Here is a 15,721-nt window from a genome sequence, read left to right as displayed (position 1 = left end):
ATTCTTCTTCTTGACATTTCTTGTTTCAGCTGGGAGGGTTTAAGGATTCAGATCTTAGTAGAATTATTTTCACTTTTGACTCATCTCACTTTATGACTCACTCATTATATGCTGACTGCACACTGAAAGTACTTTTTGATGGTTGCGATATTTAAAGTGTCATACGTTGTGCACTCTACTCTGGTCTTCAGTCTTTGTTTAGTTATGTTTCTAAACAATTTTGTTTTAGAATATATTTAGAATACACTTGTATAATGTTTTAAATACAACTAACGTTTCTTACATATGTACTTAGGCTGCCATTATTATACACTTAAAAAACTTTTAATGAAATAAATAACTGCCAATTAATGCCATGTAAGAAAAACAGTGTAGATTATATTCATTTCCTGAATTTATTTCTCTTTGGAGCACCACGGAGCACAAGCAAAAAAACAGTCAGCCAGAGAGCAGACATAAATGTAGTCAGTAGTGCTTTTCTCTAAGAACAGTAGGATTAGCCCCTCCTACCCTGGCTGTCTTGTGTAACCTCTCCTGCAATCAGGCTACAAGCTGAGCTTTCATGGCCTCCCTGTAGCATATCAGACAGGCACAAGTGATACAGAAACATATTTAAGACTTATTGTGTGTTTTACTGCAGAAAATAGTGATTTGATCAATAACGAAATGAAAACTTGATAATTTGATTATGGAATATTTTAACTGGAATATTTCATGCATTTTTGTGCATTTTCTAGGTATTGGGCCAATACCAGCAGAACATGCTGAATTAAATACTGGGAGAACAAAACTGAACTGATTTTGCAAAAGATCTAACCAGAGCTGTCACTAAATTGGTTGTAGTGCAGCAAAATCTATGATAACAGTGCTGCCTTTCAAAAAACAGCATGTGAGCAAAAAGTGGAGTTAATTAAATAATTTCAATAAGGTTAATTAAAACAAAATATTCCTTGATTAATATTTATGGGAAATACAAATAAAACATATGAATCATATCAATTACACAATCAATCAATCAATCAATCAATCAATCAATCAACCTTTATTTTAACTTGGATGTACATTGAGGGCAGCCCTCATTTTCAATGTAGCCGAGCATTTACAGAATTTACAGGATTGACATGACAGAGAAAATAAAATTTTCATTCAAGGAAGTGCACACATTAGAATTAGGACTGGGCAATATTGTATAATATATATTATTATTATTATTATTATTATTATTATATATATAAGTGATTTTCTATTCAGATTTTTAGGAAAAAAACTTTAGTTTTTTATTTGTAACAACATTCAAAGTGACGCACATTAAAAAATGCACAAGGATAACATTTTAATCATAGCAGGAATAACTGTCGTTCTGTAATGAACACGAGAGCCAGGGAATGTGGAGGCATGTGCTGAATGTAGTACAGTGGTTTATTTACACAGTAAATAAAATACGAAATAAAGAGGGCAGCAGATAAACAGGACATACCAAAAATCGCAGTGGACCAGGCAGGGTTCAGCAACGGAGAGGCAAACACAACAAAGAAGGACTAGGCAAGAGAATGGTCAAGAAACAGAGCAGGAGGTTGATAACAAAAGATAATAGCAAGAGGGCTAGGCTAAAGAGTGGTCTAGGCAGAGAAACAGGCCAGGAGCTGGAAAACAGGAAAGCAGTGGAAAACACATTGTATAAGAGCTAGAGAACCAGGTAATACTCAACTCCGGAGACAGGAAACAAATGGGTATATATACAGGAACACACAGGGAGTAACAACTTAATTGTCCAATAAGACAAAGTCAAATGCTTAGCAAAGTCATTCCAGTTCATGGCAGGAGCATGCTGGAAGTTACAGTCTTTAGGGCAAACAGGGACAAGAGCAGGCAGACTGACAGTGTCAGGTGGTCTTAATAAAAAGAAAACGCATGTAAAAGCGCTGCTGGTGTTTTTAAGATATTAGTACCATACAGCGATATCCTTTATTTATACATCAATTTGATCACTTATTTTAAACAAAAGTAAAGATGTGTGCTATCTATCTGACTATTGCACAAGTCTATATGATGGCTTAATTTTGTAAGCCAGATCATTTAGATCATTAATCATATGCCTTGTTAGTTTAAAAATAAAGAAGTTTTAAGCTTATTGACTAATAAACTACGTTTGAGGTAAAAGAGTCAGTGCAGTGGATAAAGAATATATTAAAGTGTACAGATGAACACACATGAAAATGAGACTGATCTGGTCATAGTACAACTAATCTGGTGGGCCCAGAGATGACACACACTTACTCCTTCATGGAAAGTTGAAAACAGAAAAACTTCCACACCATTAAGTGCAGAGCCATATAGAATGGCTTTCCAAATGAACAATAAATATATCAGAACATTCTAAAAGTCTAAATTGTGATTTTAACTGTACGATTTATCTAAAAAAAAAATCACTGTTAAATACAGTGCAAACATTGTGCCCTATGACTTAGCTGAGGGTATTAATAAATATACATGGAAAATGTCAGTTACAATAATCTTACTATAAAAGTAGGTCAATAAAAAAAGGGAAAAGGGCTTGATTCCAGCGTGATTCAGACAGAGTAGGCATTTGTGTCTCTCAGCCTCTCGTTGGAAAATGAATTTTAGTTCAAATGCTGAAAAATAGAGCAGGAGATTAAAGCTGTGGTAAGGGGATAGGATCTTTTCTGCATGCAGTCACATGGTAAACATTCTTAATCCACATGTGAAAAATCTTTAACTCAGAGCCCCCTCGCTTCCTTTCCTGTTTTCTCTCTCCGTATCGTCCCTCCCCCCCTTACTCTATAATCTTTCTGTTCACAGTGACCAATGCTGATGCAGATGTTTTCCTAGTAATGTGCTATAGCATGTTTACCCTTGTTCAAGGCGGCCACCATTTTGTAGACTTTAGGTTAAAGGGGTCTTGTTGTGGCTCGTTCTATGCTATGTCTATGTTTTATTGTAAAGACACACAAGAACTAGGTCAAGACCATATTAATTATTATTTAATCTACATATATATTATTGCCAGTACATTTATAAAATGTAGATATTTTTCCAACTGGTTAAAAATCTGTTAAAATAATGTCAGAGCTGTTAGTTCCATTTTAATGGTGAATGTATGCTCTAGTCATGTTGTTGCAGTAAATATAAAAATACATCCTTTTAAAACAATTGAAAACAAATCAATAAGACCTCAGAGTAACATATTTCTGTTATTTTAAAAATACATCTTTTTAACTTTAGCTTTCAAGCAAATCAGTGCATATAATATACAGTGGCGTGAAAAAGTATTTGCCCCTTTACAGATTTCCTTTGTTTTTGCATTTTTGTTTTACTTACATTTTTCAGATTATCAAAAAAACTCTAATATCAGACAAATATAACCTGAGTAATAGAGGTGTGCCAAAAAATCGATTCACATAAGAATCTTGATTCTCATTTACTACGATTCAGAATCGATTTAAAATGTCCCAAAATCGATTCTGAGGGGCGGGTTTTAGACTGATTTTGGGCTGGGTATTTTTATTGGACCTGGCAACCCTGGGGATAGGGCTTGTCCCTTCAAACGGAGATCTTCCAGACACACACAGAGCGTAGGTGTTTGAGAATCACCGGTAAGATGGCAGAACAAGCACTATATTACCTTAGATTAACGTGTAGTTTCAATGTTTTATGGCAGAATGCTTCATAACAAGCATAAAAAAGATCGCTAGTAGTTAGTTTCAGTAACTGTTAGCTAGCTAACTAGCTAACTTTCCAGTTCCACCTTAAATAACGCTACAGGTGGCAGCGGGCTGCAGCATTTAAGGCGGAACGGAAAAATAACAATAAGCTAATCAGAGCTAATTTCAGCTCCTCATCACAGAGGAATTAAGGAATGGACAATATGAATTAATTTCTCCACCTCCTGCCCCCTTTCTGAAGAAATACAACGACCTTAAAGTTAACTAGTTAATCAGCAGCTGCTCCTGAACTTTAGCGCTTCACTGCTATCATCACATCAGCCCAGCAGCGTCACCTACACACCACCGCTAGTAGCCTGGTAATAAAGCAGTGTTATTTATTATTTATTTATTGTTCATTAACGTCATTGTGATATCCCAGTGATTCCTCTGTCACTGAGGACCCACATTCCTGCACATTTTATTGTTTTTGTAACACATTACTTGCTCCAGGACCAGTGTATATTATGGAGGGTTTTTTTTCAATAAGATTCATAAGCCAGAAGCAGAAATTTTTATAATTCAAATCGTTTTGAATCAAAAATCGATTTTGAATCGAATCGTGGCCCCCAAAATCGGAATCGAATCGAATCGTGAGATAGTAAACGATTCCCACCCCTACTGAGTAAATATAAAAAGCACTTTATAAATGATGATTTAATTTATAAAGGGAAAAAAACAATCCAAACCAGTCTAGCTCTTTATAAAAAAGTGTTTGCCCCCCATAAATTAAATGTCATTAGTCAATTTCACTTCTAACCACAACCAGGCTGATTACTGCCAGACCTGTAGAATCAAGAAATCACTTAAATAGAACCGTTCTGACAAAATGAAGCAGCTAAAAGATCTTAAAAAGCAACACAATATTTCCTGACATGAAAAAAATTCAAAACAGTTGACATCTGTCAGTCTGGAAAAGTCATTTCTAATGCTTTGAGATTCCAGCAGATCACAGTGAGAGCTAATATTCACAAACGGAGAAAACATGGAACACTGGTGAACCTTCCCAGGAGTTGCCGGTCGACTAAAATTATTCCAAAAGGGCATGGACAACTCATCCAGGAGGTCAGAAAAGAACCCAGAACAACATTTAAAGATCTGCATGTCTCACTTGCCTCAGTTAAAGTCAGTATTAATAATTCAATAATAAGAAACAGACTGGTTGAAAATGGTAAAAAAAAAGGCAAAAAACACTGCTGACCAAAAAGAACACAACAGCTCATCTTACATTTACCATAAAACATCTTAATGATCCCCAGGACTGTATATTCTTTGGACTGACATGACAAAAGTGTAACTTTTTGAAAGGTGTGTTCCCTGGTAAATTAGGCAAAAAAAAAATTCTAACAAAGAACTTCATACTGAAACATGGTGGTGGTAGTGTGTCTGGGGCAGCTTTGCTGCTTAAGGGCCTGGACAACTTTCTGTAATAGAAGGAACCAGGAATTCTGCTGTTTACCAGACAATCCTGAAAGAGAATATCCGGCTATCTGTTTATGACCACAAGCTCAGGTGTACTTGGATTCTGCAGCAGGACAATGACAAAAAACACAATAGCAGGTCGACCTCTGAATGCCTTAAAGGTCACCTTCCGCGAAAATCCGATTTTTCTTGTTTTTTGTGGAATACAGTAGGTCTCTCCGAGTTGAATGTGTACACCTGCACATTAAACTGTTTTGCAGCCCCCATTGTCTGCAGGAGCTAAGCAAAGAAATCCCCCCTCCCCCCCTCCGAAAAACGGGTGAATTTTTAATTATCTTTCTGCCTACGTAGGCAGAAACTCACAGACCAGCCCACCTTGGCTCGAGAAACTCCCAGAGGCGGAGCTGAAGCGACGCAACATCACCGCTCATCAGTTAGGAGGTGGGAGGCAGTGAGCGGCAGAGCGGTGGAGGGGCGTCGCAGTGCTCCTAGCCAATCAGAGGAGAGATATTTGCATGCTGTTTGCATGTATGAATATTCATGAGCAAAGCTGGAATCCGGTCATTTTGGACACACCCCTAAAACTGTCCATTAAAAAAGACCTATACAGAGACACCTGAGCACTTTTTTTTTACAAAAACGGCTCACATGTCATTCATTCATACTAGAGACCACAACTAGACATTTTAAAATGAAAGAAAAAACGACGGAAGGTGACCTTTAAAAAAACAAGACTAAATAAAGCTTTTTGTGGTGCCTAGTCAAAATCTTATTAAGATGCTGTGGCATCATCTTAAACCGAACGTTTATGGTTGAAACCCCTCCAAAGCGTCTGAATTTAAAACAATTCTGTAAAGAAGAGTGGGAAAAAATTCCTCCACAGATGTTAAAGACTCATTGCCAAGTTATCGTTAAAGCTTGATTGCAGGGCACAACCAAGTTATTGGGTTTAGGTTTACACTTTTTCACACAAGGCTAGAAATGATCATTTAAAAAGTGCTTTTTATATTTACTTGTTTGATAATCAGAAAAAAATCAGTATGGCAAAAAAAGCAAAACCTAAAGAAATAAGTAGGGGGCAAGTACTTTTACACACCACTGTAAATCCATACATTGCAGTTGTTGTGCATTCAGAGAAAATAAAAACGCAAAAAAAAATCTTGCTTTAAACTCTTTTAGCAGTTTGGAATGTAAATGAGTTTAATCAAGGTGGCAAAAATTTATCTGATGAAACGTATTATAGTCTCACCAAGAATACATTATTACTTACAGTATATATTAATAGTATTGCTTTTATATGGCATAGAAATAAATGATAGAAGTAAGAAATATCTCTATTGCTTATGGAAATAGTAGTAGTAGAATGATTATGCTATTCTCTTTTATCTTCAGAACTCATGCTGATCATTCTCTCCTAAAGGGATTTTAAAAGGACAACATTAAAAACCAGTGATCTGTTATAAATACAATGCACAGATATGCTTTATTTCTTTTTTACACTACACTGCTACACACTCTACACTACACTGCTACACACTCTACACTACATTGCTACACACTCTACACTACACTGCTACACACTCTACACTACACTGCTACACACTCTACACTACATTGCTACACACTCTACACTACACTGCTACACACTCTACACTACATTGCTACACACTCTACACTACATTGCTACACACTCTACACTACACTGCTACACACTCTACACTACATTGCTACACACTCTACACTATACTGCTACACACTCTACACTATACTGCTACACACTCTACACTACACTGCTACACACTCTACACTACACTGCTACACACTCTACACTACATTGCTACACACTCTACACTACACTGCTACACACTCTACACTACATTGCTACACACTCTACTCTACACCGCTGCACACTCTACACTACATTGCTACACACTCTACACTATACTGCTACACACTCTACACTATACTGCTACACACTCTACACTACACTGCTACACACTCTACACTACACTGCTACACACTCTACACTACATTGCTACACACTCTACACTACACCGCTGCACACTCTACACTACACTGCTACACACTCTACACTACATTGCTACACACTCTACACTACATTGCTACACACTCTACACTACACTGCTGCACACTACACTACATTGCTACACACTCTACACTACACCGCTGCACACTCTACACTACACTGCTGCACACTCTACACTACACTGCTACACACTCTACACTACATTGCTACACACTCTACACTACACTGCTGCACACTCTACACTACACTGCTACACACTCTACACTATACTGCTACACACTCTACACTACACTGCTGCACACTCTACACTACATTGCTGCAGACTCTACACTACACTGCTACACACTCTACACTACACTGCTACACACTCTACACTACATTGCTACACACTCTACACTACACCGCTGCACACTCTACACTACATTGCTACACACTCTACACTACACTGCTACACACTCTACACTACACTGCTACACACTCTACACTACACTGCTGCACACTCTACACTACACTGCTACACACTCTACACTACACTGCTACACACTCTACACTACATTGCTACACACTCTACTCTACACCGCTGCACACTCTACACTACATTGCTACACACTCTACACTACACTGCTGCACACTCTACACTACATTGCTGCAGACTCTACACTACACTGCTACACACTCTACACTACATTGCTACACACTCTACTCTACACCGCTGCACACTCTACACTACATTGCTACACACTCTACACTACACTGCTGCACACTCTACACTACATTGCTGCAGACTCTACACTACATTGCTACACACTCTACACTACATTGCTACACACTCTACACTACACTGCTACACACTCTACACTACACTGCTACACACTCTACACTACACTGCTGCACACTCTACACTACACTGCTACACACTCTACACTACACTGCTACACACTCTACACTATACTGCTACACAGTCTACACTACACTGCTACACACTCTACACTACACTGCTACACACTCTACACTACATTGCTACACACTCTACTCTACACCGCTGCACACTCTACACTACATTGCTACACACTCTACACTACACTGCTGCACACTCTACACTACACTGCTACACACTCTACACTACATTGCTACACACTCTACACTACACTGCTACACACTCTACACTACACTGCTACACACTCTACACTACATTGCTACACACTCTACACTATACTGCTACACACTCTACACTATACTGCTACACACTCTACACTACACTGCTACACACTCTACACTACACTGCTACACACTCTACACTACATTGCTACACACTCTACACTACACCGCTGCACACTCTACACTACACTGCTACACACTCTACACTACATTGCTACACACTCTACACTACATTGCTACACACTCTACACTACACTGCTGCACACTCTACACTACATTGCTACACACTCTACACTACACTGCTGCACACTCTACACTACACTGCTACACACTCTACACTACATTGCTACACACTCTACTCTACACCGCTGCACACTCTACACTACACTGCTACACACTCTACACTATACTGCTACACACTCTACACTACACTGCTACACACTCTACACTACACTGCTACACACTCTACACTACATTGCTACACACTCTACACTATACTGCTACACAGTCTACACTACACTGCTACACACTCTACTCTACACTGCTACACACTCTACACTACATTGCTACACACTCTACTCTACACCGCTGCACACTCTACACTACATTGCTACACACTCTACACTACACTGCTGCACACTCTACACTACACTGCTACACACTCTACACTACATTGCTACACACTCTACTCTACACCGCTGCACACTCTACACTACATTGCTACACACTCTACACTACACTGCTGCACACTCTACACTATACTGCTACACACTCTACACTATACTGCTACACACTCTACACTACACTGCTACACACTCTACACTACACTGCTACACACTCTACACTACATTGCTACACACTCTACACTACACCGCTGCACACTCTACACTACACTGCTACACACTCTACACTACATTGCTACACACTCTACACTACATTGCTACACACTCTACACTACACTGCTGCACACTCTACACTACATTGCTACACACTCTACACTACACCGCTGCACACTCTACACTACACTGCTACACACTCTACACTACATTGCTACACACTCTACACTACACTGCTGCACACTCTACACTACACTGCTACACACTCTACACTATACTGCTACACACTCTACACTACACTGCTGCACACTCTACACTACATTGCTGCAGACTCTACACTACACTGCTACACACTCTACACTACACTGCTACACACTCTACACTACATTGCTACACACTCTACACTACACCGCTGCACACTCTACACTACATTGCTACACACTCTACACTACACTGCTACACACTCTACACTACACTGCTACACACTCTACACTACACTGCTGCACACTCTACACTACACTGCTACACACTCTACACTACACTGCTACACACTCTACACTACACCGCTGCACACTCTACACTACATTGCTACACACTCTACACTACACTGCTGCACACTCTACACTACATTGCTACACACTCTACACTACACCGCTGCACACTCTACACTACACTGCTACACACTCTACACTACATTGCTACACACTCTACACTACACTGCTACACACTCTACACTACATTGCTACACACTCTACACTACACTGCTACACACTCTACACTACACTGCTGCACACTCTACTCTACACCGCTGCACACTCTACACTACATTGCTACACACTCTACACTATACTGCTACACACTCTACACTACACTGCTATACACTCTACACTATACTGCTACACACTCTACACTACACTGCTACACACTCTACACTACATTGCTACACACTCTACACTATACTGCTACACACTCTACACTACACTGCTACACACTCTACACTATACTGCTACACACTCTACACTACATTGCTACACACTCTACACTACACTGCTACACACTCTACACTACATTGCTACACACTCTACACTACATTGCTACACACTCTACACTACATTGCTACACACTCTACACTACACTGCTACACACTCTACACTACATTGCTACACACTCTACACTACACCGCTGCACACTCTACACTACATTGCTACACACTCTACACTACACTGCTACACACTCTACACTACACTGCTACACACTCTACACTACACTGCTGCACACTCTACACTACACTGCTACACACTCTACACTACACTGCTACACACTCTACACTACACCGCTGCACACTCTACACTACATTGCTACACACTCTACACTACACTGCTGCACACTCTACACTACATTGCTACACACTCTACACTACACCGCTGCACACTCTACACTACACTGCTACACACTCTACACTACATTGCTACACACTCTACACTACACTGCTACACACTCTACACTACATTGCTACACACTCTACACTACACTGCTACACACTCTACACTACACTGCTGCACACTCTACTCTACACCGCTGCACACTCTACACTACATTGCTACACACTCTACACTATACTGCTACACACTCTACACTACACTGCTATACACTCTACACTATACTGCTACACACTCTACACTACACTGCTACACACTCTACACTACATTGCTACACACTCTACACTATACTGCTACACACTCTACACTACACTGCTACACACTCTACACTATACTGCTACACACTCTACACTACATTGCTACACACTCTACACTACATTGCTACACACTCTACACTACATTGCTACACACTCTACACTACACTGCTACACACTCTACACTACATTGCTACACACTCTACACTACATTGCTACACACTCTACACTACATTGCTACACACTCTACACTACATTGCTACACACTCTACACTACACTGCTACACACTCTACACTACACTGCTACACACTCTACACTACACTGCTACACACTCTACACTACACTGCTACACACTCTACACTATACTGCTACACACTCTACACTACATTGCTACACACTCTACACTACATTGCTACACACTCTACACTACACTGCTACACACTCTACACTATACTGCTACACACTCTACACTACATTGCTACACACTCTACACTACATTGCTACACACTCTACACTACATTGCTACACACTCTACACTACACTGCTACACACTCTACACTACATTGCTACACACTCTACACTACACTGCTACACACTCTACACTACACCGCTGCACACTCTACTCTACACCGCTGCACACTCTACACTACACTGCTACACACTCTACACTATACTGCTACACACTCTACACTACACTGCTACACACTCTACACTATACTGCTACACACTCTACACTACACTGCTACACACTCTACACTACATTGCTACACACTCTACACTACACTGCTGCACACTCTACACTACACTGCTACACACTCTACACTACATTGCTACACACTCTACACTACACTGCTGCACACTCTACACTACATTGCTACACACTCTACACTACACCGCTGCACACTCTACACTACACTGCTGCACACTCTACACTACATTGCTACACACTCTACACTACACTGCTACACACTCTACACTACATTGCTACACACTCTACACTACACTGCTACACACTCTACACTACACTGCTGCACACTCTACTCTACACCGCTGCACACTCTACACTACATTGCTACACACTCTACACTATACTGCTACACACTCTACACTACACTGCTATACACTCTACACTATACTGCTACACACTCTACACTACATTGCTACACACTCTACACTACATTGCTACACACTCTACACTACACTGCTACACACTCTACACTATACTGCTACACACTCTACACTACATTGCTACACACTCTACACTACATTGCTACACACTCTACACTACATTGCTACACACTCTACACTACACTGCTACACACTCTACACTACATTGCTACACACTCTACACTACACTGCTACACACTCTACACTACACTGCTGCACACTCTACACTACACTGCTACACACTCTACACTATACTGCTACACACTCTACACTACACTGCTACACACTCTACACTACATTGCTACACACTCTACACTACACTGCTGCACACTCTACACTACACTGCTACACACTCTACACTACATTGCTACACACTCTACACTACATTGCTACACACTCTACACTACATTGCTACACACTCTACACTACATTGCTACACACTCTACACTACACTGCTGCACACTCTACACTACACTGCTGCACACTCTACACTACACTGCTACACACTCTACACTACATTGCTACACACTCTACACTACACTGCTACACACTCTACACTACATTGTTACACACTCTACACTACACTGCTACACACTCTACACTACATTGCTACACACTCTACACTACACCGCTGCACACTCTACTCTACACCGCTGCACACTCTACACTACACTGCTACACACTCTACACTATACTGCTACACACTCTACACTATACTGCTACACACTCTACACTACACTGCTACACACTCTACACTACATTGCTACACACTCTACACTACACTGCTACACACTCTACACTACACTGCTGCACACTCTACTCTACACCGCTGCACACTCTACACTACACTGCTACACACTCTACACTACACTGCTGCACACTCTACACTACACTGCTACACACTCTACACTACACTGCTGCACACTCTACTCTACACCGCTGCACACTCTACACTACACTGCTACACACTCTACACTACACTGCTGCACACTCTACACTATACTGCTACACACTCTACACTACACTGCTACACACTCTACACTATACTGCTACACACTCTACACTACACTGCTACACACTCTACACTACATTGCTACACACTCTACACTACACTGCTGCACACTCTACACTACACTGCTACACACTCTACACTACATTGCTACACACTCTACACTACATTGCTACACACTCTACACTACACTGCTGCACACTCTACACTACACTGCTACACACTCTACACTACATTGCTACACACTCTACACTACACTGCTACACACTCTACACTACATTGTTACACACTCTACACTACACTGCTACACACTCTACACTACATTGCTACACACTCTACACTACACTGCTGCACACTCTACACTACACTGCTACACACTCTACAATATTCTGCTACACACTCTACACTACACTGCTACACACTCTACACTACACTGCTGCACACTCTACACTACACTGCTACACACTCTACAATATTCTGCTACACACTCTACACTACACTGCTACACACTCTACACTACACTGCTGCACACTCTACACTACACTGCTACACACTCTACAATATTCTGCTACACACTACACTACACTGTTATTAAGTCATAAATAATTAATAAATATATTTACTTGATATGGTAAATTTGATAAATGAATATAAAAAAAAATGTTTAAAATAAACACAAATTAATTACACAAATAAAAAATTTAAATCAGATACATATTTTTCTGCCTTCTAGTAGATCTCAGATTTAAAGGATCTCAGTTGAAATCTAAAGACATTTCAGGGTATAAGCAGCTAACAATTTTTCACTCTATTTCATTATATATTTTTTAAATAAAATATAAACAAATTTGGCAGGACATCAATTAAATGCTTTTTCAAATTGAGTTGTATCAGTTTGCAATGTGTCTTAAGTCAAGCAAGCTTTCAGCACCTACACATTATTGAGGGCTCCACTGACTGAAACTTTTAGGTGTGGTTTGAAGAGTTTCAGACCTATAAGCAGACAACCTACTAATGTTGTTTTCTGGTAATCAATGTGCAGTCAGCTTAATCAGTGGGTATTCAGGAAAACTGCAACATTATCTGAATTTGCATGCACACACACTTACAAACACACACACACACAGTGAGTCAACAGTGGAAATAATTTTCATAAGTCCAGACAATATCCAGAGATACGCAAACCTCACAACCTCATAAATCCATACGGTCCGAAGTGGACAGCTGGTTCAGTAACTTGCTTGGATTTATGCCTTTATGCTTTGTGTGTGAGGGGTTCTGCAGTATTCTGGAGATTAGACACAAACAGTGTGTAAAAGCTCAGATCCTTAGTTTAATGGGGTGGGAGTGATCTGAAAGTCTGAATCCCTGAAAGGAAGGGACAGATGTCGTTGGATCCTTTCACATGGCTTTTTTTAAACATGCAGAGGGACTTCCCTCGTCTCTTGCATGACAAATACCATAATAATAATGTGTTTACAACTTTTGCATGATAACTCCCATGCAAAGCCAAAGAGAGTGTGCCTAATGTTGCAAATGTCTGTCTTCTTTTCCTTCTTGTGAGCAGCAGCCAACCTTAATCCTGGTAAGTTTTTACATGATTAACAACGATTAAATTTATTACACTCACTAAATGGCAAGCAAGTACTTTAAGAATACAATTATTTTGTATTATACTGACTGTAAAGTTTATCTTTTCTTTATGAGAAGCTTTTTGTAGCATCTTGAAAAGCTTCCATTTTAGCATGCTAACCATGATTTACCTTGGGGTGAACCATGACTAGTCACAATACCTGAGCAATATTGGTATTGGTGTTTCTAAGCTTTCTCTCTGTTTCCTTTGCTCTTACCCCTCCACTTTTACAAGGTTTCGCACACATGGTGAAGTCTCAACAAGGTATGGAGTTTCTATATATTCTCTGATCTACCATGCAGTGTATTTGCTGTTTGTTATGCATTCATGTCTGCATCAAACATATATGTCACTTTCTGTGCTCGTATTATGATCTTATGCATTGTTTAATATATTGGTTGTATTGATGTTTATGGATAGTCCTAGGGTTTCAGGGTAAGAATATTTTGCTGTGTCTGAGAGCTTTGTGCCACTGACCCAAAATGCAAGTCACAATTTATATTATAAAGATCAATGTTTTGCTTCATTTGAATATGAAAAGAACTATAAATACCATCTCCTTTACCTGAAACTGGCTGTGTACATATATAATTTGATTGACTATGATGTCTTTGAATTGAGAGTTCTTATGTTACATAAACCAAGCTTTAGGTCTGGGCTGCTGATGTTACAGTTTGGATAAGATGGTTTCATATAAATAATTCAGGTTGGCTGTGTTGAGATACAGTCTCAATACGGTGGTCCCAGGGTAACGTTTCATTCCAGCTTGCAGACAAATGGTTAAGTCTGTCTGTCTGCAGCCTGGCGTTCTATTGGCTAGAAGTTTGCCACTGGTTTTCAGTGAAGATTTGACTGTTACAGTTGGAGCCTGTAAAGGAAGATGGATGTACTTACTGCTTGCAACACAGTTTTGACGTGTTAAGTTTTTTTTTTAAGGAAAAAAATACTGGAAATGGTAATGCAAAAGATAATACATAGCAACGCACATTCTACAAATTTCAGAAAAGGAAAATAAATATGAAAAAAAATGTAA

At 39.8% G+C, this 15,721-nt stretch overlaps 1 protein-coding gene across 10 annotated transcripts in view; it reads left to right on the top strand.

Annotated features, from left to right (window-relative positions):
• nrxn3b (neurexin 3b) overlaps nucleotides 1-15,721 on the top strand; it is a 123,331-nt gene that overhangs the window by 3,609 nt on the left and 104,001 nt on the right. For all 10 annotated transcript variants that reach the window (XR_007439410.1, XR_007439412.1, XM_049480175.1 and 7 more), the window contains exons 3-4: nucleotides 14,623-14,640; nucleotides 14,923-14,952. Coding sequence is in view for 8 of the 10 variants with exons in the window: in XM_049480175.1 (XP_049336132.1) it covers nucleotides 14,623-14,640; nucleotides 14,923-14,952 (48 nt within the window). In the remaining 2 variants the exon portion in view is untranslated. The remainder of the gene's footprint in view (nucleotides 1-14,622; nucleotides 14,641-14,922; nucleotides 14,953-15,721) is intronic.

This window comes from Astyanax mexicanus, chromosome 1 (assembly GCF_023375975.1).
Source record: "Astyanax mexicanus isolate ESR-SI-001 chromosome 1, AstMex3_surface, whole genome shotgun sequence".
Classification (NCBI taxonomy): Eukaryota; Metazoa; Chordata; class Actinopteri; order Characiformes; family Acestrorhamphidae; genus Astyanax; species Astyanax mexicanus.
The sequence above is the reverse complement of the archived record's forward strand: the minus strand, read 5'-3'. Positions and strand labels throughout refer to the sequence as shown.